Source organism: Lemur catta, chromosome 24 (assembly GCF_020740605.2).
Source record: "Lemur catta isolate mLemCat1 chromosome 24, mLemCat1.pri, whole genome shotgun sequence".
Taxonomy (NCBI): Eukaryota; Metazoa; Chordata; class Mammalia; order Primates; family Lemuridae; genus Lemur; species Lemur catta.
The window spans coordinates 12,765,133-12,790,798 of record NC_059151.1 but is presented as its reverse complement, the minus strand read 5'-3'; the positions used below and the strand labels follow the sequence as shown (position 1 = coordinate 12,790,798).

General features: G+C 40.6%; 1 protein-coding gene across 2 annotated transcripts in view; it reads left to right on the top strand.

Annotated features, from left to right (window-relative positions):
- PPP3CA (protein phosphatase 3 catalytic subunit alpha) overlaps positions 1-21,652 on the top strand; it is a 295,122-nt gene extending 273,470 nt beyond the window's left edge. For both annotated transcript variants that reach the window (XM_045536752.1, XM_045536751.1), the window contains 3 exons: positions 7,342-7,426; positions 12,741-12,838; positions 19,004-21,652. In XM_045536752.1, coding sequence (XP_045392708.1) covers positions 7,342-7,426; positions 12,741-12,838; positions 19,004-19,200 — 380 coding nt within the window. In that variant the 3' untranslated portion in view covers positions 19,201-21,652. The remainder of the gene's footprint in view (positions 1-7,341; positions 7,427-12,740; positions 12,839-19,003) is intronic.
- The last annotated feature ends 4,014 nt before the right edge of the window (positions 21,653-25,666 follow it).

Here is a 25,666-nt window from a genome sequence, read left to right as displayed (position 1 = left end):
AGTGAAGCTCTTGTCATAACTCACAGCCAAGGGCAAAACTGGGAGGATGTCCGAGTAGCTTCTGGATAGCAGCATCCCTTGTGGGACGTAGAAGCTCAATGTTGGTTATTGTTAAATTAGGTCAGGAAAGAAAGGACAAGGAGGTAAGGTTTAGGGATTATAGCACATGGTTTGCCTCGAATTTTGGGAAATGCATTCTCCCAATAAGACAGTCTTTATAGCCATAATTTGCATCATCATCTGTAAAAAGCTCTAAGGACCAATTACCCAAGTTTTTTAGAGGCATCTGGAGCTGTGTTCTGTCTTTTGCATTATTTCTGTCTTATACTTCAGAGGTGCTGATTTTGGAAGGAAACCAAACCCATTTTTGTCTTGAATGTAACACAACAAAAGATATTTCTTATCTTAACACCTTATGCTTCATTCTATCAGTAGCCTTTATTCACATTCAGTTCTTGCTGTATTTGAGAAAAAAATAAAATCTGAAGGCTCATCAAAACTCTGTTTAATAATAACGATCCATAATAAAATTTTACTTTCAAGTAGAATAGGTTTCTACAGAGAGGCACTTGGTTAACTTTTAACAAATTTGGAAGTGGTGAGTGGTAAAAAAAAAAAAAAAATTATTATTTTCTTAGAATTTGAATTTAAAGGTGTAAAACAATGTGAAGTCTACCAGCAAACTATAATTCTTAAAATATACCTTTCCTTTAAAAAATGTGAAATTTTATTATAAATACACTTTTTTTTTTGGTATAACATTTAAATATGCTGTGGATATATTGTATTAATTACAAATCCTTTAAAGAAAGAAGCCTAAATAATACTGAAAAAACTTAAGGCCAAGATAACAATGAAGTGGAAAAGTTCTGCTAGCTTTTCCCTAAAAGAGATAACAACTCAGTAACAGTTTGTAAAGAGCAGCTTTTTCATATTTTAATAATATACAAGTATGCTTATTTTTTTAAATATTTGAGTATGAAATTTTCTTGTAGCTGGTCATCTTCCTTTCTTACAGTTGTAAAAATGAATTGAAACTAATGATAATCCATTGGCTCAGACTTTACAAAGCCAAGTCTCACCAGTCCACTTTCCTGCTGGCTCCAGTGGAGAAGGGGGTTGGGGAGAAATCTTTGCTGTCTTTCTCAGCAAGAGCATCCTCTGTGTCCCGTGAAGGAAGGACACGACGTAGAGAGCCCTCTTCCCAAAGCCGCCATCTCTCTTTTCCCTCAAAACCAAGTTTATTCCAAGTTTAGTTTTGTTTTTTGACATTGTATTACAAAATGTTTCCAACACATGAGAAAGTTGGAAGAACTGTGTGGTCAGTACCCATATACCCATCACTTAACTTTCCATGACTAACACTGGACTATATTTGCTTTATCACTTCTCTCTCTCTCTCCCCCTATCCATCAGTCTAACTTTTTGGCAAAGTGAGTTCTACTTAACTCCCATGGTTGCATGTACGCTAATGTCTAAACGTCTTGTTTGCAGGTTCCACTGTGCTAAAGCCTTTACAGTTTAGCTCTGGGCATTTCCTGCCTCTCTTCCCACCCTACCCTCGCCCTAGTGCACCCAGACTGCGTTGACACCAGACTTCAGACACCCATCATCTGAGCTTAGTAGACTCTGCTGCCTCGACATGCTTAAAAGTTCCCTATGGAGAATATCATTCTTGCTACTCTTTGATGCTTATATGTCCTTTAAGATCCTTGACTATCACAATTTCATTGAAAATTTTTCTTATGCCTCCAAGCAATTAGCAGTTGTCCTCCAGGGGAAAAATGGCCCTGGTTTGTAACATTTGCATATTTCCATGGTATAAATTCCCCATCTCTTCCCCCAGCTGATTTCAAGCTACCACCTTGAAGTTACCGAATGTGAAGTTAAGAAGGGATAACACTCGATGTCCTCTCGTCAGCTGACAGAAGCCAGCTACAATATACTCTGCTACGTCCACTGTAATATTTGTCACATATTGTCATTCACGTGATCTCCTAAAGCAGAGACGATGCCTTGCTCATACTTCTGTTGCTAGCACGTGGCAGGCTATACAGCACAGAAACATACGAATACTCAATGAATGAATGAATGACTCGGATAATTATTTGTATTCTCCATAGTACTTTCTGTACACCCCTAATTCGGTTAAAATTGAGGCATTTATACTAGTAGCTCAGTGGTGGTAACTGAGCCGGGTGGCGGGGCTGGCGTCTAATGGATGGCACATACCCATGCCATGCGGTCAGAGTCTCTCTTCATCCCAGCACTTGGCCCCTCCTCTGTGTGGCATAGCTGCCTTTTTCTAGTTCTTTCTGAGGCTGAAATCCTCCCTGTGGGGATATAGTGCTCACTTAGCCGGCCACTTGGCATAGATACCTTTAAATGTCATGAGAGGCCGGGCGCGGTGGCTCAGGCCTGCAATCCTAGCACTCTGGGAGGCCGAGGCAGGTGGATCGCTCGAGGTCAGGAGTTCGAGACCAGCCTGAGCAAGAGTGAGAACCACCTGTCTCTACTAAAAAAATAGAAAGAAATTATATGGACAACTAAAATATATATGGAAATAGTCAGGTGTGGTGGTGCATGCCTGTAGTCCTGCGACTCGGGAGGCTGAGGCAGGAGGATCGCTTGAGCCCAGGAGTTTGAAGTTGCTGTGAGCTAGGCTGATGCCACGGCACTCTAGCCTGGGCAACAGAGTGAGACTCTGTCTCAAAAAAATAAAATAAAATAAATAAAAAATAATGTCACGAGAAGTCAGTAAGATGCCAAGTTAAGGGCAGGAAGGACACATGTTAAAAGCAAATCTTTAAAGATTCCCTTAGTCTGTATACTGGCCTCCCCGACTTGGAGCAAAGTGAGCGTGCAGGGTTGCTTAGATCCTGGAAATGGTAGCATGGCACCCCAGGCGTAAAAGATCTCACCTTAAAAAGTTGAAAAGAGAGGCCCAAAAAAGAAGTGGTCATTATTTGAATGGAAACACAAAATGGAATTTTACTTAAAATGATTAATTTTTTAAGCATACATCATAAAATACTGCTTTTCAGCTTGGGACTTCCATGTTGAAATAAGTGATTATAGTATTTTCAATGAAAAATAATTAGCACAATTTCGATGTAAAAGATGTTTTGTGTGTCTTCATTATTTAATATACTGGATTTTAATTTGAGCTACTGTGGTACATTTCCACAATTTACACAGAAAGGTAACCACGAATATTTAATATGACATCATATTTGCATGTTGTAGCTAGTAAAATTCTGAAAAACATGCCCTTGATCTTTCTGTTTAATTATGAACTGTGGAGACTTACAATGGAATATAAGTTTTGGAAAAAGAGTTTTAACGGTCTTTGGAAACTACCAAAAACCAGGAATAACAATACTAAATACAGTATACCGGAACATTTACATCCGAACTTCATTCTATCCTGCTATTGTTCAGCTCTTTTAAATTCAATTACATATGAATCCAGATAATTTATTTGTATACTTTAAATCTTTGTAAGATTATAAATGTGTGGCATGACCTAATTTTGATTTTGATTATCTGGAAAATATTGAAGGTAATTTCCAGGATAAAACATTAAGAGACTAATTTCTAATTTCTCTTCCTACCTACCTACACTCAGGTTGTTTGACTTTTTGAGTAAATATATTCTAATTCTATTTTAAAAAGTAATAAACCTTCTTAATTACCTGGATTGAGAAATTTTTAAAAGAGAACACTTTTTCTTAAGAAAAGTACTATTATATACTGTGATTCACCATTTATTGGGAGCACATCTGTATACACACAAAGCAGAATATTATGTGCTTTCCAATAATTCATTTGATCTGAAAATACAAGGAATGCTGTGTGGGCTCTGACTATCATAATGTTCGTTTTACATTTAAAGTTTAATCTTTATTTGAACATTTTTCTGATCATCCGCTCACACTGAGCTAAGAAGCACAGTTCTACATAATTTATTTCCCTTATTTTCCAACTTAGTGTTCTACATTTTTTTGTTCTGGTTACACTTTTTACAAGTCCTTTCATGGAATTTCTGTGAGGTTATTCTTATATATTTTTTACTTATTTGAGTTTATATTTTCCCCTCCTCATTTCTCTTAAATATATGCAATTTGATTTCTAGACATTAGACAATTTGATTTCTAGACATTAGCAATTAGATTTCTAAACACTGCTTGCTGCGTTTCTTGTTGTGCTTCTAAATATAGTCACCATGTTTGGAGTTTTCCCACACTTTGTGTTCTTTGTGGCCATTGGATTGACTTCACAATCTGGCCGTTACTGTTTGTTGGAATCGGCCAGAATCTTCTCCCTTACTTAGTACATCACTATCCCTGAGTTAATCTGGTCAGCTAGGGCAGGGAATATTAAACATAGAGTAGTCATAGCACAGTGTTAGACTAAAAGCGGCGCTGGACTGAATAACTGAAAATACATATATAGGGAGCCTAACCATAAGGAGCCCACTTGCCAACACGCGGTAAAAAAAAAAATGCATTTTTATAGTCTCTTGGTCATGAATCATCTAAAATCCAGGCACAGCAAATTCAGGCTTTTAGATGGTTTCTAGGGGAGAATTTGTTGTATAAAGAATCTTAATTCCAAATCGTGGATAATAAATACTGTTACCGACTCAGAATAAGGTGTGAGGCAGGGATCCTACACACACCTCACTTTCCCCTCCAGTGTTCTGGCCAGTAGAGTAGTAAATCAAAGAACACAGTGACTGGCCGAGCACGGTGTCTCATGCCTGTAATCCTAGCACTCTGGGAGGCCGAGGCGGGAGGATCGCTCGAGGTCAGGAGTTCGAGACCAGCCTGAGCAAGAGTGAGACCCCGTCTCTACCAAAAATAGAAAGAAATGATTTGGACAGCTAAAAATCTATATAGAAAAAATTAGCTGGGCATGGTGGCACATGCCTGTAGTCCCAGCTACTCGGGAGGCTGAGGCAGGAGGATCACTTAAGCCCAGGAGTTTGAGGTTGCTGTGAGCTAGGCTGACACCACGGCACTCACTCTAGCCCGGGCAACAGAGTGAGACTCTGTCTCAAAAAAAAAAAAAAAAAAAAAAAAAAGCCCTCTAAGGGAAACAGCAGAAATCTTGCCTTCTAAAAATGTCAGAAAACTTGCTCTTATCACAGATTAAAAGACCAAAATGCACGCCAGTTATCACTTGTAGACTGCGGTCTCTGAGCAAATTACGTGACTTACACTGTTCATTTGGATTGGGGACATTCCTGGCATTGTATGAAAGGAATATTTTGTAGTTTATCTATTAGAGGCAGTGGAATAAGAAAGCCAATCTGCTTGCATTAACACTTTCTATAAAGTCCCATGTAATGTATAAAAAGGATAACTTATCCATTGCACCTTGGATTATAGAAATCTTAAGAAGAGAGGAATTTTTCTGTTTTTTACTTCTTCTCCAAATATACCTTGGGGGTTGAAGAAAAAATAAAATGGATTCGTTAAAGTTCATATAGCATTATTTAAAAACATGAATAAAAAAGGAAATGTCTGCAGTAACAATAACCTATGTAGATTGATATTTTTTAATTTGGAAAATGTAATAAGTAGTAAAATTCACCCACAGAGACTCGTGTAGCTTTTTTACACAGCAGTAAAATGCAAACCTTGTGCCGTCATCTCTCGCTACGTCCAACTCGTCAGTTTTCCACGTTTTTCTCTAGAACTCGTGAACCAACCAGAAGATGAAAGAGTATCAAGTGCTAGAACAAATGGTTTATGACCATTAAATAACATAAATGATGTTCCAAGGAATATAGGGAATTAAGAGGCCTTCCTAGTTTGATCACTTAAGAGGATAACTTTTGAACAAGCAGTTTCCTACAGTAATCTTCCCAGCATAGAGACTGGAGTAGAAGATGCCAATGACTCACCAACTCTTCCTCCTGGTGTCCATTTTCTTTGTACCAATAGAAGAAAGAGGAACTCAATTAGAAGAGAAGGGTAGGCACCTACCTCTGCCTGATCAGTGATTTTCTCATGGGTTGCATCCGAGTATCGATGGTCAAAGGTGTGGGTTTTGAATGGCTCAAATGTTACACTCCACCAAAGATGGCGGGCACGGGCCCGCCATCCAGTCTCGTTTGCTGGAAATATGGCGGCCTGAGCGTAGACAAACTTCCCCTGAAGCGTGCAGCGTACCTGGCTCCCTGCTGATTGCAAATAGGCATTTAAAATGTGAATTTGAAATCACATATCTCCATTACTCCTAGCTAAAGTGGCATCATAGGTGTTTCCTAAGTTGTAAGTCTTGGATAAGAAAATACTCCACCAGTGTCTACCATCTTTACCATGAACTGTCATGGAAGCTTCATTTTTGTGTATTCCTACTATTCCCCCTCCGTCTCCCTGTCTCCCGCACAATCATACCCTCTCGCTAAGTAATTCAAGCATGAAGTCTTGGGATATTGAAATCACAAACTTAGAGGGAATGAGATACAACTGGTATTTTCACAGCCTTTTGGCCATCACGATGCCTGACTATCAAAAATCAATTAAAATTATTTTTAAAACACTTGACAACAAATTAGAAGAAATGGTGCACCCTCCACAGAAATAACAAAGTTAAAGTTAAAGTGGATCTTTTTCTCTGCAGGTACCAGTTGTAAATGACAATAAACTAGAGGCCCAAATGCAAAACCAAAAACGAAGCAGCTACATGTAGTTAGTAATTTCTAGTCTGAACTGTAACTGAATATTGTGGCTTCATATGTATTATTTTATATTTGTACTTTTTTCATTCTCCATGCTTTGGACTTTAATAAGAAAAATTTCAGTTTTTAATGTCACAGTGATGAGACTGTTTTGAACGATGTATTCTAGAGAACAATATACTAACTGAAGTGAATACCTATATATGTTAAGATAGCCTTAAACTTTTTTACTTAATGCCTTAACTGTCAAATAATTAAAACTTTCAAAAGCACAGGACCATGGTCGGCATGCTGGACTGAGAGGCAAACACTGATGTAGCCAGAGCAGGTATTGATGCTGTCAGTGTTGAGCACCGTGTTCAGCTGTGTTTATGCTGCAGAGGTGCAACACTGGAGTCTAGCAAGCTGGTCCTGCTGTTTCACGCAACTCCAAAGGATAAAACAGGATTGGATTAAGTGCAAAAAAAAAAAAAGCATGGATTTTTCAAATTTGATTTACAGATAAATCCTTTTATGGGAAAAAAAAACCACTGATTTTGCTTACTGCAGTCTGTTATATATGTAATCTGTAAACTTACAATTAGATAAAAAGTCACTGAATTTTTTCAGTTTTACATTTTCAAACTGGACTCTTCTGTTTCAAAACGTAGGAGCAACAGCCGCAGCCCGGAAGGAGGTGATACGGAACAAGATCCGAGCCATAGGGAAGATGGCCAGGGTGTTCTCAGTCCTCAGGTGGGTCATTGTTCCTCTGCTTCTGTTTTGAATTTTATTGGGTGTCATTTGATACATATTTGAATCTTTTAATCTGGTGATTTACGTGTTTTACTGGAAAATATTTGCCTGTCTTCACTCACCATTTTTTCTTTTAAATTAAAAATGAAAGGAGGAAAATTAAACTCAATGAGGACATTGTTGGTTCCTCACTCTTTCAGTTAAATTGCAGCCTGCCACACTATTTCTGTAGAGAAGGCATCTGCAAATGGATTGCATCACATTTTATTCCTCTATTTGCTGCAGGACTTTAAAGCGTTTATTTCACAACAGGTTAAACGTCTTAGGAAACAGGAAAAGCTGTTGTAATCCTCTCTGTTTTTCATGCTGGCTCTGTGATAAAAGATGAATTTGTCGGATGCATTTTGCTAGATTTCTAGGAAATGAACATCAGCCTTAAAGCTGTTCGAGTGACTCTATAATTTTAATAATTGAGAGGAAAAAAAGTTAGTGAATGTTTCAATTTCCATGGGATAGTATAATTTTTAAGTAGATCATGAATCATTCTATTACTATTAAGCATGGATTTAGAAAACAAATATTTTCTTAAAGGAAATTCACTGTACTTCAGTTCAGTTATGTATTTCTAGATACTATAAAGCAACTATATTTCTCTTCAAAAGATTAAATTATGGTATGTTTATATGTGAGTAATATACAGTCGGCTGAACTACTCACATTGACAAGGGAAAATGGGAGCACTTGGGAAGTATCGCATCTATAATGGTGTAATTTAATAATCTAATTGTTGCCAAGTTCTGCCTCAGCTTTCTCATGGAGTAACTACACTGGCTCTTTTGAGTTATCTTCTTGCTGTTTCTACATACTCTTGGTGCAGTCACTGAAAAGCAACTAAATGGCTGGATGCAGAGAGCAGGGAGCCACGAAAAGGATGAAAAGCATCATCGTCCTTCCCCAGGGACCCCCATGAGAGTCAGGGTACCTGGCCGGGCGCGGTGGCTCACGCCTGTGATCCTAGCACTCTGGGAGGCCGAGGCGGGTGGATCGCTCGAGGTCAGGAGTTCGAGACCAGCCTGAGCAAGAGCGAGACCCCATCTCTACTAAAAATAGAAAGAAATTATATGGACAGCTAAAGATATATAGAAAAAACTAGCCAGGCATGGTGGCGCATGCCTGTAGTCCCAGCTACTCGGGAGGCTGAGGCAGGAGGATTGCTTGAGCCCAGGAGTCGGAGGTTGCTGTGAGCTAGGCTGACTCCACGGCACTCTAGCCTGGGTGACAGAGTGAGACTCTGTCTCCAAAAAAAAGAAAGAAAGTCAGGGTCCCCTGTGGTGGCACCATCAGGACAAGCTGGGGTGGAGCAGCTGCTCCCCGTGGTTGACGAGCGAGGCTGCTTTCACTCTGTTGCTCCGCATGTCTAACTGCACTTGCAGGACTTACTCATTCGTGTAATGAATAAGTATAATCAAACTTCCAGCCTGAGCAAGAGTGAGACCCTGTCTCTACTAAAAATAGAAAGAAATTATCTGGCCAACTAAAATATATATATAGAAAAAATTAGCTGGGCATGGTGGCGCATGCCTGTAGTCCCAGCTACTCGGGAGGCTGAGGCAGGAGGATCGCTTAAGCCCAGGAGTTTGAGGTTGCTGTGAGCTAGGCTGACGCCACGGCACTCACTCTAGCCCGGGCAACAGAGCGAGACTCTCTCAAAAAAAAAAAAAAAGTATAATCAAACTTAAAGCATTGATTATGTGCCATGAAGAAAAAAAAATAAGGCAATATAGGGGGATAACAAGTGGGAAATGAGGCTCTTATTTTGGTATGTGACCTCCAAAGAACTGAGCCATGCCGGGCGACGTTTGTGAAGAAATGGGGTAAGGGAGGTCAAGGCGAGGGGAACCACAGGTGCAAAGATCCCCAAGTAGGAACAAAGCCAGCAGTTTAAGGACCAGGAAGGAGGCCTGTGCGGCTACAAAATGTCCTGTGGGGGCAAAGGACTGTATGAAGATCATAAGCCCAGTAGGCGTCCTGAGTAAAAACTTGCTTATTTATTGTGCATTAGATCTACCAGTCAATTCTCTTACTTCTTGTTCTATCTCAAGTCTCTGTGGGGGGCATAAAAACAGCTCTAGCATTTCCGTGGACTATTCCATGAGAAATGGATTATTTGAACCCAGTGATGATCAGCGTCTTAAGATTGCACATCTTGGCAGAAAGTAAAAACGAAAAGTATATATTATTGTTTTCCTATAACAAAAGCATCTGTAGTATATTCACAGAATAGAAAGAGCAGAGCCAGAGAAAAGTGAGTTATGCTTAGTAATGATGGAGCATTAAATGTGTACCATAAACTGAGTTGGGCAATCCAGATGCCAGATTGGAATGAGAGGTATGTAGATAGTAAACTAACCTAAGACAAGGAAGTGTGCGCCGGGGACGTGAGCAGGAGCTCTGCTGTGTCACTGGACAGGAAGGAGCCCTGTCTCTCGTGCCTGGGCTGTGCATGGCGAGGTTGGCGTTGGAGGAATTCTGGGGGGCCTGAGCCAGGTCCAGTACGTGGAGCATCGTGCTGAGGGCCTTCCTGGAGGCAGAGAAATCATCAGGAGCACAGCCCCACAGTCCTGGGAGCAGTATCAGTGGCATCCTTTTAAGGGGCACTTGCTAAGTGTCATATGCATCGGATAGCAGTCTGCACGGGCAGCTTGCGAGGTCAGGGGGACTTCACTCTGCTCTGAGGAAACTGACACAGAGAGGCTAAGCTGCGTGTCCAGACTCGCTCACCGGGGGAGCAGCACTAACGAGAGTCCTGCTTGCAAGTGCACAGTGTAGTCCGGCATGAATTCTCACTCACGCTAGTGGTCTAGTGGTGGATGCTAAGTATGTAAAAGGGCTGGATCGTAAAAGACACGAAGGTGAGCGAGGAATCTAGCAAAAACTGAGGCTGAAAATGTATTTCATGTCAGATCTGTGAGTGCCTCAAAAACCATGGGTAAAGCGTGTGCAGTTTTGTGTATAGGAGACAAGGGGCCAGGGAATGATTTTTGTGGGGTGAGGGGCGCGCTCTGAACCCGTGTTTCACTGCATATGGTGACGGGAGTGTGAAGACTGGCCAGCAAGGTGACTTGCTGGTAACAAGTAGGAAGCTCCTGAAGTAATTCAAGCAAAAGGTAGGCCCAGGCTATGGCAGGAGAAATGCAAAGGAAGGGACAAACAATAAGAAATTTGGGAAAGTAGAATATAGTAAATCAATGTCAATGGGAGTACAGATTCCTCAGGCATAGTGACCCCAACATGGTTCTTCCATTTTGGAAATTTGCAACATCCTTAGGGAACCAGAAAACTGCCTTTCAGCAGCCCTGGCAGGTGAGGGACAGGCAGGTTGCCTGGGATTTGCCGATCAAGGAAACACACGTGAGGCTTCTGTTTCACACCTAGCATCTCTTTCCTGTTAAAATCAGCCAGCATAGATTTCTGTTTGCTACAAGATTAGAACTCTTACCCATAAGGCGAGGAGTTATAAGAGAGAGGAAATATTCTAAGAATATTCGATCACAGGTAGCAGTGATTGGTAGCATGATGTCTGTCATCTAAGGAAGAGGATGTAGGAAGATGGGTCTTTTTAAAATAGTTGATGGATTTAAGGCAGCCACGTCGGAGATCCGTCTCTTGGGCTGCGTGTCCTCCCACACAGGGGAGTGTGGCTGGGGGCTGGGTTTTTAAGGCCCTCGTGGAACCTGCTAAAGATTTAGCCTTTCACCCACGTGGAGAAGAGAAGCCATTAGAGTTTTGGATTGAGCAGTGACAGGATCAGGCGTAGGTGTTAGAAGGGTCACCTGGCTGCCTTACTGAGGACAGCTGTGGAGGGGTCAGAGTGTGACAAGGACGGAGCAGAGAGACCACTCAGGAGGCTGCTGCTCTCCAGGGAAGAGAAGCTGGGGGTGAGCGGGAGAAAGCAGTCCCAGAAGACCACATTTTGCATGATTGCGTTACACGGGTTCATTGTATGCAATGTCTGGAAGAAACACATCTACAGAAGGTGGTTAGGAGTTACACAGGCTGAAGGAAATGGCAAGTGACCGCTTAATGGGTGCAAAGTTTCTTTGAAAATGTTCTAAAATTGATAGTGGTGATGGTTGTGTTAATACAACGCTGTGAATATACTAAAGACCATTGATTGAACCAAATTCTTTAAGCAGGTGGATGCTGTTCTGTAGTAATCATATCTCAACAAAGCTGCCCCCAAAAGAGAAGAGGTAGTAGGTAGAGAAGTGGTTAGATACTCAACATGTTTTGAGGGTGGATCCCTCGAGATTGGCTGGCGAAGTGGATGTGGAATGAGAGAGGTTAATAGGAATTATAGGGTGATCCGTTACTCTCAACTAAAAAATGGAATTGCCAATTTTTGAGTTGAAGACAGATTGAAGAAGCAGCAAGTTTGAGAAGGAGTTTAGGAATTCTGTCTGGGAAATATTACACACCTTTGTAAACATGTGGAGTGGGTAGTTGTACATAGTAAACATATACATGTACTGTAAACATTTTTTGTCTGGTTAGGTAGGATTGCAGTGTCTGCTATTGTTTCATGGTTATGTAATCATTAAGATTTCTTAATCAAAATGATTAGTAGCAAGTAATAAATATAATTGACATGATATACTTAAAACTGTAAAACAGTTATACTGTGTGATAAAATAATTTTTTTATTAGGAAATCAGTGGGGAAAGGGCTGAAAAACCAAAGCTGGGAAATTTTACCAGGGCTTATATTGGTTAATTGCCATTATTTTGCATGTTTTTCATGTAACATCAAAATTCCTAAATTCCTTAGTTTCTAAAAGTCCCCCAAATGTAATTCCTGGTTTCCTAATCCATACATCAAATTTTTTTTTTTTTTAAATCTCTGGTGTGCCTCTCTGGTTTTCCCTCTCAAAGTGAATTAGTTCCACTTGATTTTGCTGAGCATTGGCTGAAAAACTTCCATCCATACCCTCTGTGGCTCACTTTTAACATGTTCATTGGTGTCGTGGAGGATGCACTTTGTACCATGTTGCCTGATCATAAAATCAGAATTGTTTCTGTCTTCAGTACTCAGAAGAGACTGAACCTCCACAGTTGCGTAGCGTGAACTGTATTGAAGCAGTCATTTAGGTGACATTGCCTCTATATAAATGTTTTAAAATATGGGATGTTTAAAAAGAAAGATCCAGAGAACCAAGATAGGCCTCTGGGTTCGTCTGTGTGTTTTTTCCTGCAAGACACGTCTTTTTTCCACGAGAGAAAATAAAAGTTAATGCCCCTCCCGTTGTGCCTTGCAGAGAAGAGAGCGAGAGTGTGCTGACTCTGAAAGGCCTGACCCCGACTGGCATGCTGCCCAGCGGAGTGCTTTCTGGAGGGAAGCAGACCCTGCAAAGCGGTAAGCGGGTGGACTGGTATGGCTGTGTGGCTGGGACATCTCGCCCCGCTGTGTCCCTAGAGCCCTGAGTCATTCATTCATTCAAGCTCCGTCTTGGTCTGCAGTTCTTGTCGACTGGGAGAAGAGCTGAGACCCCAATCAGTTTAATCCATCATGTCCAACATGGTAGCTCTGGGCATGTGGTCTCTACCCCCCATTCCCTGCTCCCTCATTTACATATTAATCCACAAACTCAGGCCTCGCCACAGGACAGCTGTCTAGGTTGCCTACACACACAGTAGGATTGACTACCTTGAGCCAGTCAGCTGACAAAAACAACTTTTTAATTAAATTTTTAATAAACGTTTGGTTATCTGATTGATAAACACATGCACACAAACTAATATAAACCTGTTAAGTCCAGATTTTAATGTAGAATGGAAGAAGAATATAAAAAAAGGTGATTTCCTTATATACTGGAATAGAAATTGGGAGCCACGTGTCTTTTTCTCTGACTTATCAATCCAAAACATAAGAACCTAGGCAGAACCACACTTTATTTTTGAAAAAAGAATGATAACATTGCCTTTAGAAGAGAGAGTTCGTGTTCAGATGTGTAGCTTTCTAGACCAGTGCTGTCCAACAGAACTTTTTGTGATGATGGAAATTTCTGTATCTGTACAGAAGCCACAAACAACAATTGAGAATTTGAAATATAACTAGTACAACTGAGAAATTAATTTTTTTATTTTATCTAATTTTTATTAAATTTGATTTAAATAGCCACATGAAGCTAGTGGCTACCATGTTAGACAGCACAGTTCTGTACACCCTTTTACTTTTGTTATTTTGGTTATCAATTTTAACTAATATTTTCATTAGAGTACAATTTTTAACAATGGAACATTTTGCTATTAGACTAGACTATAAGAAAAAAAATTAAAACAAAAATATGCATAATATTTTCAGAACAATCTCAGCCTCTTGCTTATTTTCCTGTCTTTCCCTGAATCTTTTGTATTTTCTTTTCTGTCCCTCCCCTTGAACCTAGAAGATTCAGTTATTCTTATGGTTACGTTGTTTAGACGCACCTCATCTACATGAAGAGCAACGATCAGCTTCATGAATACGCTCTTGCTAAATGATCACACGCTAGCAGCATCACAGTAATTTTATTTTCAGATGAATGTGTTCCAAAACCATTATCTTTGAGTTTTTACAAAAAGACAAAAATTTTTGAACGAGGGTAAGAAAATACATGGTATTGAAGTAAATTCCCCTTTAAATTTATAGCTAGAAGTTATTTTAATAACTTTACAGGAACACAGAAGTTTTCCCACCAGAGTAAATATGCTCACTAAAACAGTAGTATAAATGGATTGTTTACATGCACAAAGGGTACCCTCCACCTCATGGACTGAAATCTGCAGTTTCTGATGAGCACATTTGAAGGCACAGCCAGTGTATTGTCAGAAACTGTGGACCACATTGGCTTTGGAAAGATACATTAATAGTGGGCAGTACGTATTTCCAGTGTGTTAGTGCTGGCGTGGTTCCAGATTTTTTGCTTTCCTGTTAAACTTAAGTTCTTCCAGTTCTTTGTTTCATTTCCAGATTTTTATCTGTATTTATCTTAGGTTATTAAGGTTTTTTTTTCTTTTATTTTAAATCCATCGGTTTGTGTTATTCTGTGTTGAGCTCACACACACGTAAAAGACTTATGGGCTGGAATCTCATTCGTCCTGAGAATTTGAAAACTCAGTATATATTTTAAACCACCTACCTTAATACAACTTGAGAATTCATTCAGAGCCCTTCAATTGGTCTAAAAGAGGAAACTACTTAAAGCTTTGCTACTTAGCTCTTCTCCTTGGTGTGGTAACCATTCTCCATTTTCATCAAAAAGAATCTAGAATGCACCGTAAGTAAGTTATAATGCACACTGGGCAGTTGCCATAGTTTTAAAACCTTGAATTATAAGAAAAGTACAAATTAAAGTCAAGGGGTAGAATTTTAATGTTAAAAATTTTAGAGTTACAGAGAGGTTTGGTATTTTAACATTTCGTTAACAACTAGCCTTAATAACACAGAAAAACTCATACATCTGTAAGGTGAAGATACAGATAGACCCTAACCCTATTATAAAAATTTCTGATAAAGCAGTAGGCTTTTAAAGTTCTGCCTCTGGAATACGCTATTTCAGTATATTTATAGGAAACTTCATATGTAGATATATGAGGTTTCAGTATTTAGGCTGCCTATTCTTTAAAGCGCTGATAGAATTATTACCACTACTGGCTTGTTACCACTTGGTTTGTAATGTTTTAAGAATTTCACTTCCAAAAAATGATATTCTGCTAAAGAAAACAAAACGTACTGTAAATTGGGCTACCTGGCAGAAGTCTAGACTATATCATTCCCTTCTGCCTCACCCTCTTCCCACCCCTCACCTCCACGTCTAAACATGCCCCAAGTTTGTGTTTAAGAGTCACATGCATCATCAACTTAGACTCACGGATTTTATTTTTCCTTTAAATTTGCAAGCCCCTGCTTTTCTGTTGCATTAGGAACTAGTGCTGTTTAATATTGAATAGTGTGAGTTACTGCACTGACATTATGGTGCTGCTTAAAGCTCTACCATTTTGTCTGGCATTTTTAAACTGTAAACCACCTAGCATAGCAGAGGTTTTACAGTACTCTGTGGAAGTCAAAAGCACATTTTAGATGTACAGAATCTGTCATAATTCAATCCAAGTAAAAGGATTTTTCCTCAGTGTTTTCCTAAAAGGGTTCATTGTTTTGTCATGGATTTAGTGGGCAAAAACCAACGCAGTTCATTCAGATGAGTGTATCCAGTTCATAAATTAACCTTATTATTTTTGTGGTGTTTTTTTTTTTCTTTTTAGCATTTCTGTTTTGTTGTCTGTGCCAGAATCCAGCACTTGCAGGAACATGAGTTCTCTTAGCTCCTTTGATCGTCACTGATTTGTTCTTAGAGTTAAAAAAAAAAAAATCCTCTGCTCATTTTTCTCATTCATTTTGCACCCTTTCTTCTCTTCAGCTACTGTAGAGGCCATTGAGGCTGATGAAGGTAAATTGGCCAGTCCCCTTTCTGTTGTGCCTGCAACAGATAAGGGCTCTGCTGGGTGTATTCATTTTTTTTTTTTTTTTTTTTTTGCTGTAGCTTGTACAGAGTGTGTGGGTGTTGAGCTAACAGTTGTGGCTCAGTATTAACCAAAATGTTCTTGCTTTAAAGGGGAAAACGTCCTTCTATTGTTTGTTTGTTCGGTTTTTTTTTTTTCCCCTAAAGCTTATGTTTGACTTTTGTATGCAATGAATCTAGTGCAATCACAGAAAACAAAAGGATTCTATATCTCGAATGATGCGGGCTGGGGGTTATGGCAGCCGTTTTGATGAATTGCATATAAGACAATATTCCTTGAGCTGAATCATGTCCCTCCCTCAAATCACATTCAGGCAGTGCTGAAAAGGAGAGATTAAAAATAGCTTTATTAATTCTAGTCTTCCAGAAGTTGGTAGCCAAAGGGAAAAAAAAAATGTTCATTTGAATAGTGCTTTGTTGTAGTTTGACATTAATTTATGTCTCTAAAAAGTAGTCCACCGTGAGACACCTGTTTTGAGATCAATAGTTCTAGTACTCTCATTAAATTCTAACCTGGTATTCGTAGGACAGTTAGCACCAGCGAAATATTACAGAGAGTTCAGAAGTGTCTAGTGGCCGAGAACAAGAATAATGACTATCAGGTAATCAATCAATTGATTAATGTCCACTGAATGTCTGCCGTGTGCCAGGCACCATACTAGGAGCTGCAGTGGAAACCAAGAAGTGCCCACCTCCACCTGCATCCTAGCGCTGCTCAAGGATGGTAGAGTTGACCCTGTAGCAATTGCTTTTTCCTTGAGTGCTTTCTAAATAGACGGTGACGAGAGAACTACATACCCAAATAGTTTTTGCTATTATACATACTGTATCCTCCAGAAATTTCAAAAAGAATAATTTGAAGTTCCCCTTTAAAACAAAATTCTTCAGTTGTATTTTGTTCTTGCAAGATAACTTTTTGTTTTTTCCCCAAAAACGTGTGCATATGGTCCTTTGGTATGATGTGAAAAAGTGCCACTTTAGACTCTTGCAATTGGTCCGTGATTTGCATATGGTAGGGAAACGAGAGCCCTGTAAGAGCAAATACAACTGCTTCCTAAATAGCAGTGGACAAACTGCTATTTATGTGGGAATTCTCTATTCCTCTTGGCAAATTCTAATCTGCAGTGTGCATTCTTGTTGATAGTTTGGCTGTTTTCTGTGGTTTCTGTGACTCTGTGTTGTGTTCAGTATACTACCAATGTAAATTGCTAATGCCCATTGTCTGACCAGCAACTCCAGCAGAGCACGCTCTTCCATACCAGGATGGACAGAAATGACTAGAAACAGAGCCCCATTCCAGAAGCCTCTGTCATTCCAGCTAGATTGCTCATTGCTACGCTCCCACCCTATTGGCTTTTAAAACCTGGAGATTCCACTTTCACCATTTAAATTACTAAAGTCGCTTCATAAATTATCATGATGACAAACTTTTTATATTTGCTAATTATAATGAAATTATATTCACAGTAGAAAATGAGTAGAGTACACCTCCGTGCTATTTTTTTGTCCCTCAAAATAATGGAGTTAGTTTTCAGGGTTGGGTGGCTCATCAGACAGCTCTATGATGTTGCAGTTTGTTACTGAATTAGAGAAGAATTAAGAAGCTTTGCTTTGGGCCTTGGTCTTTCCCCATTTCCTCATCTTCTTCCTCTCCCAGTTGACTAATCACCATTCTGCTAACCTTTAAAATACAGAGGCGGGGAAAATCTATTTCTCATTGTTGAATGAGTTTGGAAACAACCATGTCGTGTTATATCTTTTTAAGAATCTCATCCACACTAATGAAGGCACTGCACATTGGTGTAGGAGTGGCTGGCAAAGTTTCACCTTGAAACTGCTTTCCTTTTTTTCCCCACATAAGGTGGGGAGGATAAAGGTGCCATGAAATTGTCCCAAATCGGCCATGGCGGTGCAGTCCAGTTCAGCATTGGTGATTGGCCCGTAAATACCTGGCTTGCACTTCGCAGGGACTAAAGCAAACTGATGTCATTGGTTCTCCATGTATGTATTCCATTGGCAGCTCGCCAGCTGGTGCACACACTGAAGAAGGCATTAAGCTTCGTGCACAGATGCGTTATCGCTGTAGCACACTAAGGATTACATTTAAAAAAAAAAATCAAATATCACTGCTCCCAATTTGAGAATTCCACATTTTAATTGACTAGGACCCAAACCAGTCCAATTCATTTTTGCTAAAATTTGGGAAAGGCGTTCCTTACCCATCCCTCACGTCTTCACTGATGTACGAAGGACGTGTCTTTCCTTGACATGGCGGTGATGGGAACCAGATGACCACCAGTTTGACCTTTCCCTGCTGAAAGGCAGACAGTGCTTTTCTACTTAGTGACCTGGTGTTGATTTTTCTGAGTTTCTCTTAACTTGTCACTCACTCCATGCACTTCCAAAGGTGAGGGGGGAAACAGGAGTTTATAATTCCTTTTTTTTTCATGCCACCATTGAGTTGTTTGCTGAGAAGGTCTTTCTGGGATTCTGAGATGGCATGGGAATGGCCCTGTTAATTTCTTTTCTAGCTCCTTCTAGTTTCGGCTTTCAGTCCTTTCCTAGATTTTTAGGCATAACAGACGCAGTGATTCTAGCACAATGAAGAGTAAAAGTAGGCACGTACTGCAGCCTGTCTAGGTGAGGGTGTTTGGTGCGTAATCCCGCCAACCATGTGGCCAATTGATGCTGGTCCTAGAGGCCTGTCCCTGGAAGCCACTTTCCATCCCCACTTTGGATCGTTTTCAAACTAAACTTTCACGAAGATCAGAGAAATGCTCCCATCCTAATACCTTCAAGAGGACATTTTGATTGGCAAGAGACATTGGCTGTTTTCCAACCTTTCGGTTCCTCCAAGTATGGTAAGGAGTCTGTCGTGTGGTGTTCAGGTCCCGTCACTCTGTCCCCTCCACTAAAGGATTCCCTCCCACCGCGAAACCTCTAGTAGCACCTGCTGCAGCCGCTGTGCTCCTTAGGTGCCTTTGGCTAATGCTGTTTTTCTTTTTTAATGATTTTCTGTGTAGCCATCAAAGGATTTTCTCCACAACATAAGATCACTAGCTTCGAGGAGGCCAAGGGCTTGGACCGAATCAACGAGAGGATGCCGCCTCGCCGAGACGCCCTGCCCTCCGATGCCAACCTCAACTCCATCAACAAGGCCCTGGCCTCGGAGACCAACGGCACGGACAGCAATGGCAGCAACAGCAGCAATATCCAGTGACCACTTCCTGTTCACTTGCTTTGTTTTTTTTTTGTTTTGAGCTGCAGGGCGTGGTGGGATGGCTGCGTGTCAGCAGTTGGGTGTTCTCGCCTCTGACGGTGGCTTGTTTGCTCTGGGGGCCAGGAATTGGATCCAGTTTACACTATCATTTAAAAAAAAGAGGGAGAAAGAGAATAAACTATATTTTGGTGGGGGTGGTGATTAAACACCTCTTTGGGATATGCCTTTTAAAAATGCTTATAGGGGGGAAAAGAAAAATTTTAAAAAGAAAGCTGATGCTCGTCTATACTGCAATGTTAGGGGAATGAACACGTTTTCCTACTGCATTGGGGGACTTCTAGCTAGATAGGTTCATGAAAGGCCTTTTATTCTGTTACTGGACATGAGAACTTTGTCTAATTTCTTACTCTATCGTACGTTTACAGTCGCAGCACTAAAAATGGATGACATCAAACATTTTTAACAAAATGATGTACAAACTAAATAAGGACTATTTATTGATAATGTTTTGCTACTCTCGTCAGACAATGGCTATAAACTGAATTAGGCAGTCTTAAAAAAAAAACAGAAAAAGAAAAAAAAAAAAAAGAATGTTGCAAATTTGTTAAAAATGCCAAAAAAAGGACAGTTTAATTTTGTACAGATTATGCTTTACCTCAGGTTTCTTTAGTGTGCTTGAATGCCCTTCTTTCCATATAACACTTATTAATTTGGCAATGACTATCTTTTCTTTAAGTTTAACAAAAAAAAAAAAAACTGGAATAATTACATCTATCTTTTTTTGCTGTTTATATTTAGGGGTTTTTGTTGATAAATCAAGTCTTGGTTGTGGCTTGCTGAATTAAATATTTATGAGTGGTGCATTTTTAAGTCTAGTGAACAAGACACCATATTAAGTGATAAAGCATCTATATTCTGTAAAAAAAAAAATCTGCCTATGCATGTTTTTTAAAGAAAAAAAAAACGGCTGTATCGGCCTCTATGGGACTGCACTGCGCTTAGTGGTCTGACATATACTGGAAATGTATGTATACTGGCGTCCTTTATATTCTCTAAGATGCTTAATGCCTTTGAAATTTTGTAATCAAAAAAAAGCTTTGAAAAAATCTAAAGGGGAGAGTATTCTTAAAAGTTTTTAACATAAGCTTGTCAGTGCACATATAGATAGTTAGCATGTTTAGCAAACCTTGTGAAATTTAAATAAGTTTGTAGTTACATGTGAAACTCTAAATGCATGGTAACTGTTAACGTCATCACAATTTAGTTATTTTTGTTCTGTTCCGTCATGTGCCACCAAACATGTACTTTTTTCACTTTTTTCCCCTTTGTATATCAGTTACGGGTTACAACTGGTTCATTCTGAAAACAACCACCACAAAAGTCCATTCATATTTTTTAAGAATTGTATAAGTGCCCAAGTAATTCACTACAGCCTAAAGCCTTGCCTTTGTAATTTGACTTCTGAAATGTTGGCAATCGAAGCATGCACTTGTAACAATGAAAAAGAAAAAAAGCATTTTATATTACTACTCAATAAAATGTGCATGAACTTACAGAACTCTCATCCTTCCACCGAGTCTGCCGAAGGGATTTATGTGCACAGCCACCATGCGTCTTCGAGGTGCTGGCCCACGCTGCATGTCACAGGCTGGTTTGACAGCTTCTTGCTGAGGGCCCTGTGATCTGAGGTGTGGTGCCTCCTCCCACTGTAAGAACCCTGGTGGATTTGTGTCTCAAATCAGAGAAGTCTATTTATAGAGCAAATGCCATCTTCTGGCTCCCACGAATGTGGGAGCCAGAAAAGAAACCAGAGCATTCCTTTTTGTTGAAAAAAAAAAAAAAATCAACTTGTTATCAGGTTGTTTCAGTTGTATTGGACGCCCTATCTGCTAAAGCAAAAAGAATTAGGCTACTAAGTGCATTTTCATCACAGAAGAGAGTTGCATTTGTATTAATATGAAATTTGTAAACCCGCGCTTCAGCTACTAGCTAATCACCCGGAGATTTAAGATACACCAAATTTCAGTTTGTTTCTAACATTGTTCATTTTTAGTGCACTTTGTTTTATGTAATAAAGTATGCCTGTTATATTAAAATAATAAGATTATGACAATTAGTGATAGAGTGTACCAAAACAAAGATGTTCTAGATATATTCTCTGACAAAGACTATCCCAAGTTTATTTTAATGAATCCAAACATTTTTTTTCCCCTGTGGATATTTTTGCATCCTAAAAAAAAAAATTGACATCCAAGGAAAATATTTAGATGCAACTTACTAGAATGATGTGAAAGAAATGGTAATTCTGGTACCAAGGTGTTTATTTTCTTTCTTATAACTGTGGAGAAAAATATCCTGACAAAAAAAAAAATTCATTTTTTTGGATTCGTTTCTTTTACAAATTGTGCTGAGGCAACTATGGCATAGAAATAAACATTTGACATTAAAATAAGCAGTTGATCTGAGTATTGCTTGGTCTTTCTGATCAGTGCTTAGGACAGTAATGCCGTATATTTTTGCATATTAGTTTGGTCTATCAAAAAAAATCAGTAGAGAACTGAAGTTATTTTTCCAAAAGGGGTAACACTGCCAGATCATTAGCTATTAAATGCGTCTCCTTGACTTTTGGAGAAACTGTAGACTTCTTGAGGTGCTCATGCCAGTGAACCTTTGGTGACACACAGACACAACCTCCTGTCCCCCCTGCCTCCTTCGCCTGCCCCAGGGTGACAACGCTCAGGGGTTCAGATGCCACCAGATTTTCATTGAGCTTTCCAAGGATTAGTTAAGAGCTAGATCTGACTGCCCCTCCATCAGCATTTTCCTTGTCTAAAATATCCTCTACTTTTTTTATATTCTTAAATTTTTTTTTTTTTGATGAAAAGAAAGAAAAATCTTCCTGGACTAACCTTGTCTGATGAGGAAAACAAAGTGGAGGGAAGAGAAAGGTCTCTACCCGTCTGCAGGGGCGAAGCTTGGGGGAGGGGGTATGGACTGGAAGGCGCTGGTGGCATTGGCTCAGGACATAGTGTCACAGAGATGCCACAGCCCTGGGGTTGATGTCGTCCTGTGACGTTTCCTTCCTCCTACGCCCGCCATATGCATGTGAGGTACATTTTAGCTCACATCCAGTTTTCTACCCGGAAACCAGGGCCCCCGACATCCAGTTGGCACCATGGAGGGACGGTGGCAATGGTCTTACTTGAATGTCTCACTTTGACTTGACTTCACGTCTCTCACCTGCTGGATCCCTCTTGTCACCAGTTAGAGGAGGGGACCTTTCAGTTTGCCCTGCAAGTTTTTCCCGAACTGATACCCTCTTTGGTGGCGATGTCCACACTGCAGATATTTCATTTCCCCTCGCTAGGCGGCCACTTTAGCCATTCCACACACAGCCCCGCTGAGTTCCCCTCACTGTTCTCACTTTTGCCACACACAGAAATGCCTGGCAATCTTAACAGGCAGGTTGGTTTTTACTATGTTAAGTGTCAGCGTTGCACCAGTGAGTCCACAGGTGGCTTCACACTGAGCTGCTTTTTACTTTGTGTTTCCTGGCTAATCCCTTCATAGATATTTGAAGGTAATATTAACCAGCAAAGCACCTGATGAGGCCCTTTCATGGTAAATTCACTTTTTAAAAATACACATATAGTAATGGGAGGCAGAGAAAGTTGTGAAAGAAATGTTGTACCTATTTCTGGTGATGGAATTTTCCAGAGGCGGCATTGACAAATCGGAATGCACGTGGGAGAATAGAGACCCAGCAGGGAGAGAGTCAGTTTCAAGGAGAGACTGGAGAAACTTAAAGGTGGACAGCAGGAGTCATGATAGCTGTAATGTTGAGTTGGTGATTCCAAAAGTCCTTTTTTTTTGTTTTTTTTTTTTGAGGCAGAGTCTCGCTCTGTCACCCGGACTAGAGTGAGTGCTGTGGCGTCAGCCTAGCTCACAGCAACCTCAAACTCCTGGGCTCAAGCGATCCTCCTGCCTCAGCCTCCCGAGTAGCTGGGACTACAGGCATGTGCCACCATGCCCGGCTAGTTTTTTTCTATATAGATTTTAGCTGTCCAGATCATTTCTTTCTATTTTTAGTAGAGACGGGGTCTCGCTCTTGCTCAGGCTGGTCTTGAACTCCTGACCTTGAGCGATCCTCCTGCCTCGGCCTCCCAGAGTGCTGGGATTACAGGCGTGAGCTACCTCGCCCAGCCACCATGCCTGGCCCCAGAAGTCCTTCTTTAAATGCGAACGATGCCTAATTGGCATCAAGGAAGATGCTAAGGAAGGAGGCTGGTGACCTGAGTGAGCCGTGGGGACCTCGAAGGCCTCCCCTTTACTCAAGAGCTAAAGCCTAGGCGGACCCTTGCAAACAATTCCTAGTGACGCTGCTGGAAGAAGCTGTACCAGACATCGTGCAAGAAACTCTCTTCAAAATCAGAGCTTGAACTAGATAATATCAAAATTCCCCTTCAACAGTAAGATTCTAAATAGCAATTCAATTATTCCGTCTTTTGGAGGCACAGAACTTTAATCTCAAACTTGTCGTAGGTGTCGGTGACCCTGTGGCCTAAGGTGCCACCCTCGAGTTCCACTTCCCTGAACACGTTGTCAAAACCGCAAGGAGGTTTCGATCTAGGTCCAGTTGCTCATCACACAAAGATCAAATTCCTGAGACAATGAGGACTGCAAAGGAAGAAAGGAATTTTTTAATATGACAGGTGTCGTCTCAGGAGAACAGAAGATGCTGCCTAAAATCTACCCCCCTGACTAATTAATGCAGATCATGGGCTTTTGAAGGAGGGGCTGTGCTTTGGGGCAGGTGGTGGGGTGGTGGATCTCGGAGCGCGGAAGCGTGCCCAGGGCCTTCAGAACCACGGCTCCTCTGTCTTGCAGAAAACCCACCATTTCCAGGAACAAAAGGTCGAGCAGTTCAGGGAGAGAACACAGGGGTCATTGAGCTGTGTACCTGGGACCAGGTGCAAACTGTTCTCTAGAACCATTTGTTTACAAGATTGCTGCCATGGGGCTGAGCTTTCTGCATCAACCAAAGCAGCCCTTTTATGCATTTTGCACATTGAGATTCCGTCTATATAAGACACCAGCTGAGTAGAGTCTCCACTAGCTTGACAATGCTTTAAATTGACAATTACAGAACATTAGCTTGGAACAAAGTTGACTTAAACTCCAGTCCTAAGGCATTCTTGTCAAGTTATATTTTCAAATATTTTTATACCGAGGAGCTGGGGACACCTAGGTTTCTTCTCAACAGCTCCAGATTGTTGACAGGACTAAGTCTAACCCTGCCGCCTAAGTCCCGTCGACAATCCTCAAGGTCACGTGGAAGTTCACGATCTTACTCCTGCCAGTCTCATGTACCCCCGGCTTGACCCTGAGCTTCAGACATGCTGGACTTTTTACAACGCTCGGAGGACACCAGGCTTCCTCCACCCTCAGTCTGTCACCACGCATCTCCCGTGTGGCATGAGCCCTCCTTGGATGTGCAACTTGCCTGCAATCAACTGGAATGAGTCATTTCCTCTTCTCTCCCACACGGTGTCCTGCACCACCTCTATCTCAGCACCTTATCCACTGCATAGAATTGTTTATTGTCTTTGTCTGGCACTGGAGTGGGAATTGTTGCCTATCTTTATATTCTTAGCAAGGAACCCTGCCTGGCCGAGGGTTTCCTGGAGGAAGGGTAGGTAGGGAAGGAGAAGGAAAATGTATTTTTGGTGTGGCCTCGTGGCATGGGTCCCTCCCAGATTCCAACCAGCAAACCCTTATTGAAGAACAACTGAAACACTTTGCCCAGTTCTGTATTTCCTGCTCTTCCTCATATGAATTTCCTAACGCCTGAGGTCTACAGTGGAGCCTACATTTGAATAAGCATTCACCAAAATTCTTACGATCAGACAGGTTTGGGAAACCATGTCTGTTTTATTTCTACAGAAAACTTACAATTCAGTCCTACATTTTCACTTGTCCGGATTTTCTAGCACAGGCAAATATTTCACTGCTTACCTTGGCTGCTAAAAAGAATTATGCATGGTGAATTTCATTTTTGTTTATAGTTGTTTAATGGATATGAATTTAGGCAAAAATGTGGGAATTATTTAGGTATTTATGTAAAACTTAACATTCACGAGTAAACAGGTTATGGGGTAGAAGCACTGGGCTTTTTAGGGATATTAGACTTCACCCAGGAAGCAGAGATTAAAGGTGGTGAAGTGTCTGAACACTCTTTGGGAAGAACCATTGGAAAAAGCTGCCGTGCATTGAAGAGAATGAAAAGCTTTCAGAGTGAAAAGATTTCTCATCACAGCCACAGCAACCACGCCCCCCGTCACCATCAGCATGCCAGAATTTGTTCAAAAAGACACTCTTTGAATGTCTAGTCACCACCATTTACCTTCAAGAATCTTACAACGTCCCTGAAGTTTTACAGTGACAGAGATATTCCTTTGGGTTCCAA